Below are 5,496 nucleotides of genomic sequence, written 5' to 3'. Positions count from 1 at the left end.
CAATGAAACTTGGTACGTAATAGTTTCCTTACATCCCAATGATATGTTGTGAAAATAGGCCAAATCGCTTCACAACCACGCCTACTTCCTATTTACCAGAACTTTGAAAACGATCTGAATCGTTACTTTACAATGTATAAAGTACTAGTGAAAATAACGGTGCAGAACTTTGCACAATTACTATGTCTATAGTGTGGCAGCCCCATTCTAAAATTCGCCGAAATCGGACCACAGGTATTTAAGGCCCCATATATCGAACACGAGGACCTCGGTGCTTCTAACCTAATATTATGGTTTCCAACTTTCAATGGACTTTATACAATATATATGACGAATATGTGGGTCAAATTGTGTATTATATAATATAAATAAATTTAAATAAATAAATTGCGAGAGTATAAAATGTTCGGTTACACCCTTCCTTACTTGTTCTTATATAATTCTGTAAATGAGATGTTTTTTGACTAGTTCGATTTGAGTCAGAAAAAGGTCTAGTTGTAAACTGGTACTTTTCAGACTAGTTTAAAATTTTACTGCAATACTGTCATACAAATTGTGACCTTTAGTACGGTTTTACATTTGAAAAAAAAAAAAAATTCAATTTGATTAATCATAGTTGTGCTTATACGCTCAGAGCATAACACATAATTTTTACAAACAATATTTCCGCATAAATAAAACAATTTGCTAATACACTCCCTCAAATAAAAAATGTGTGAAAAATAAAACAATTATTAAACAATTAGGCAGAGAAAACTTTTAAATTAGTTTTATTTGACGTTTTCTGCTTTGCGCTCGCGCCTCTTTTCACGTTCAATTAGTAACTGTCTGCGCTTAAATCACTTTCGCTGCTTGGCTGACTGCCCATTTGCACAGCGAACACACTCAAACACACACATATACAAGGAAACATACATATATGTATGTATGTACATGTGTAGTACTCTCATATGTGTTTCCACTAGCTACTGTATGTTCGATTTGTTTGCACTTTTTTGTTTGCGTCTGTGGACATTTGCTAAATGCGTGCGACTGCTATTTTTGCTTCATATTTACTTTTTCGGCTACTCAATGATATTGGACAAGTGCACACACATACACACACAAATTGTAACTATGAGTGCCATGGAAAGTGTTTTTGAAGCGATTGAAGGGTGGGGAGAGAATCAGTAGGTTTAGGTGCTGTCGCTGAATGCTTGTTTGACAGCGCCAATTTGTAGTCAAATAGAGGGACTCTGTTGTGTGTGAGTGTATATGTATGACACAGTAAAAACAGCAACCAATTTGTCCTACCTAGTTGTGTGGCGAAATTACTTGTTTGCTCGTTTGTTGCAACGACTAGGCATGTGGCAAGTGAATTTTTATTTTTTATATTTTCTTCCTTTTTTAAATTTTTTATTAAAAAAAATTGTATTTGTTTTTTGAATTTTCGGCAGTGCAAGCAAAATTTTTTTCTGAGTCAGATTTGCATTTTTGCTACATTTGCTGCAGTTTTGCGCGCCGACATATTTTTGCCCATATTTTTTTTAATTTTTTTCGAATATTCCATTGAAATGTTCGCAGATACTCTATTACCAGGGCGTAAGTAGTCATGTAAATAATTGCTTTGACCAATCAAAGAGCAGGAGAAAGTCAATTTGAATTCAAATAAAATATATGTTAAAAAAATATATATTTTTATAAAAATAATTTTTTATTAATACAAATTAATTTTATATGAAAAAATGCAGAATTTTTTAAAAAATAATTTTTTTAATAAAAAATAAATTTTTATAAAAAGAAATGTATTAAACAAAATTGTTTCCAAAAAATGATTTAAGAACAAAATTTAGTCTTAAATAAAAAAAAAAATATTTTTTTTTAAATAAAATATAAATTTTTATAAAAATATTTTTAATTTTATATTTATATTTTTATAAAAAAAATTAATTTTTACAAAAAAAAAATCTTTATAAAAAAGCGAAAGCTTTAAATTTTTTTAAATAAAAAAAATTAATTTTTATAAAAAAAACAGTTTAAAAAAAGCAAAAGTAATTGAATTTACTGCACGTTTTAGTACTTCCAACAGACTTTAAACTCTTCGTTAGCCAACGTTTTAACTTCTAAAATAAATAAAAAAACATAATTTGCATAAAATGACAGCTCATTTGAATACAATTTGTTTGCACAAGCAATTAGCACTATACCCAAAGTACTCGAAATTAACACACGTAGTACCAACAACTGAAAAATATTAGACATAAATAAATAAAACAACAACAAAATCAGCGTCATTCTTCGACAAAGAATAGCTTTCAATACAAAAAATTTCTTCGCAACATTAAAATTTCGCCAATCTTTCAAATAAAAGCCGTAGATCCGCTTACTTTCACATTTAAAACCAACCAACCGCAGCAAGAGTACCGTTAGTTAGCTGAAATCTGCAGAGTCCACAACACTTCAGCCTTTAATAAACATGCACTACAGCAGCTTCGTATCGACAGTTAGCCTTGTCATACTCGGCTTGGCTGCCATAACGCGTGCTGCCGCCCCCACAACAACCACCGGCAGTACCGTTAATACCGCTAGCACCGATTTGCAATCGGATCTGCGTGATTTCCAAGCGCTGATACCACGTCGCCGTATCGGCTATATTGCCGCTCGTCATTACATTGTCGATGCGCGTTTTCGCAGCGCTCTGGCATTTGTACGCAGCCCGGAATTCGCCAGCACTTGGCAGCAGATACGAAATACCAGCGACTTTGTAGAGCTTCTCAGCTTTATGCGTCGCGATGGCGACGGTGCGGCAAGCGGTTTCGATGTTACCACTATCATTGATCGCATACCAAATCAACTGCACGCCTTCAATATACCCACGAAGGTGCCGGTGAGCATGATGTTTCAGCGTACGGTGTCCGATTTTGTGAGCGATGTGGTGCGTGAGTTGCCGCGCGCACGTTTCGGCAGCTTAATGGCGCGCAAAGTGCAGGCAGGCGGTGAATTCTCGCAGTTATACCAGACTGTGCGCAGCGAGGAGTTCATGGAGTTGTTGCAGAAAACGAGGGTGAGTGAGAAGTTGAAGAGGGTATAGGTTTATTATAGTTTCTGCTGGGCGTTGCAGACTTGTTGCGATATAAAAAAATGTAGATTTGTGGTTTTCTGAATTTTGATTTTTTTTTTTTGGGGCACCAGAAAACCAATACGGCGGGTGATCGCATGATTTTAGAACCATCACCTCATTTGAATATTACTAATTTACAGTTGAATGACGATTTTATAATTTTTTATAGATTTTTTATGTCATCGATTTTTTTAATGTTATCGATATATATAAAATAATCGATACATTTCTACTACAGAAGTTGTCTAGACACCTAACTTGATATTTTCAGAGCTGCATGTAAGCAGAAATTTGTAATCGATTTGTTATCGATATTTTTTCATCAATTCTTATTATTATTTCTCCTACAACCATATAAATGGCGTCCCGAGTTTTCTAGTTTACTCTAGCGTGATTGCTCTGTGATGAACAATTAGGCATCGATTGACAAATTTTCGTTATCGATTTTAAATGTTATCGATACATAAGGAAAGGACATCAAACTTTAGGTTGAATCAGAACTTCTATGATGGGATTTTCTTACATCTATTGTAGTTGTATATGTCATTTAAAATTTTAATCGATTTCCTATCGATATTATTTACCGATTTGGCTGTTTTCAATTCTTTGGACAGCCATCTAAATAGTCTTTCGGTATAAACTTTTTATTATTTTTTTTCTTGCCAAAACTTTATCTGGTTCACTTACCAATAAATCATATCATCATCATATAGAATAATCGATATAATCGATCATTTTGTGAACAAACGATGTCTTAATTTACCTTAAATTAAAATCGATAAATTATTTTTTTTCTGACGATAATAATAATAATTTTCGATATCTAGTATAATTTAAATATTTATAAAGTAGTTTTAAATATATATTTTTTCTCAAATCGATAAATTTATTTTCTCTATCGGTTATCGATAACATACTTTCGATATTTAATAAATTAAAAAAATTAATTTTAATATTTATTTTTTCTCAAATCGATAAATTTATTTTCTTTATCGGTTATCGATAATATACTATCGTTATTTAATATATTAAAAATTCAATATTGATATATATTTTTTATACAAATCGATAAATCGATTTCCTCTTGCTATTATCGATAAAATATTTTCGTTACTCAATCATTAAAAAAGTACATTTAGAGATATTTCTTTATATCAACCACATATAATCTTCTTTGTCTAAAAAATATTTTTTTTTCTTTCTCTTTACAGAAGTCCCCAAATCTGGCCGCACCAATTCGTAAGCTAAATCAAAATTTCATTGACGTTGATAATTTAATCAAGATTGGCCTTAATGTACTTAGCTGGGGTCCGTAATTATTTGCAGTCAGCTCTGCTGTTTAATACTTTTTAATCCCCTTAACAAAAGCATTAAAAAGTTAAATTATTTATTTAATACCTTAGCAAAATAATAAAAGAAAGGATACGAAGTATTTAAAAATTTAAGGGATACATACATTTAGCCGCAAAAGAGACATTTCGACAATTTACACAAAGAAACACACAATTTTTTACCTTTATTGCAAATATGCGGCGTCTTATATATTTATAACACCTTTTCAGGCTTCTCATTATTTATTTTCGACAGTATTCTTTCGAATCTTTTTCCTTCTTTTTCGTCAAATGAAACCTTTCTTCCTTGATATGCAAAGGACTATTCTGTTATGCAGTAAAAATGCGAAGTCCAATGGTAATAAAATCGACCCAACCCTTCCTGACTTGGTTACCTGAAAATTAAGCGAAAATTACCTTGAGAGTGTTTTATAGGCGATTCTGAAGAATGTGCGAAAGACAAAGCGGTCGCAACTTATTTTATTTTATTTTAAATATCCAAAAATATACGCGACTCCAATACAGAAGGTGACATTGTTCCATTAATATTACCTTTTTTGTTACCAACTTTACTTAAGAAAATAACATTGAATCCATCTTGAAACAAAAAACCGTTGACCACAAAGGTATGCTACACTTTTTTTTTTAATTTACTGAGAATGTACATCGTACCTACGTCACCAAAGCCTCATACTTTAATAGCTCGTCGGTCTTGCTTGGCTAATCATAAAAGTAGGCTACATAGTATTTAATGCGACAAGCGCAGCAAAAGGTTTACAGCATTCGAGAGCAAAATATTTCGCCATTTCTACTTCGTCGCACGTTCGTCGTTGGGAACGCGTTTGTTGAACGACATCGCCAAGCTCGATTGCCGTCGACACTTTCGACGCTTTGCGCGCTTCCGCCGCGGCCCAGTGAAATTAGCCAAGTGTAAAATTTTTTATATTTTATATTTTCAACAGCCGAAGAATTCGTCTCTAAAGTAATGTGGCAGGCAACGAATCGTGCAAAGGCAGCCGCTAAGCAACCATTCGTAACACGTCGCTTCCTGCTGCCAGCAGCAGA

General features: G+C 32.8%; 1 protein-coding gene across 1 annotated transcript; it reads left to right on the top strand.

The window, feature by feature from the left end:
* Positions 1-2,378: 2,378 nt before the first annotated feature.
* Positions 2,379-4,806, top strand: LOC105218048 (uncharacterized). Its single transcript, XM_011193382.3, has 2 exons — positions 2,379-3,043; positions 4,312-4,806. Exons 1-2 carry the CDS (start codon positions 2,456-2,458, stop codon positions 4,414-4,416), a joined length of 693 nt encoding a protein of 230 aa, XP_011191684.2. The 5' UTR covers positions 2,379-2,455; the 3' UTR covers positions 4,417-4,806.
* The last annotated feature ends 690 nt before the right edge of the window (positions 4,807-5,496 follow it).

This window comes from Zeugodacus cucurbitae, chromosome 6 (genome assembly GCF_028554725.1).
Source record: "Zeugodacus cucurbitae isolate PBARC_wt_2022May chromosome 6, idZeuCucr1.2, whole genome shotgun sequence".
Taxonomy (NCBI): domain Eukaryota; kingdom Metazoa; phylum Arthropoda; class Insecta; order Diptera; family Tephritidae; genus Zeugodacus; species Zeugodacus cucurbitae.
The sequence above is the reverse complement of the archived record's forward strand: the minus strand, read 5'-3'. Positions and strand labels throughout refer to the sequence as shown.

Coding starts and splice junctions, on each gene's coding strand:
- LOC105218048 (XM_011193382.3), top strand. CDS start 2,456: ATGCACTACAGCAGCTTCGTATCGACAGTTAGCCTTGTCATACTCGGC. Junction 3,044..4,311: donor AGTTGTTGCAGAAAACGAGG/GTGAGTGAGAAG, acceptor TTCTCTTTACAG/AAGTCCCCAAATCTGGCCGC.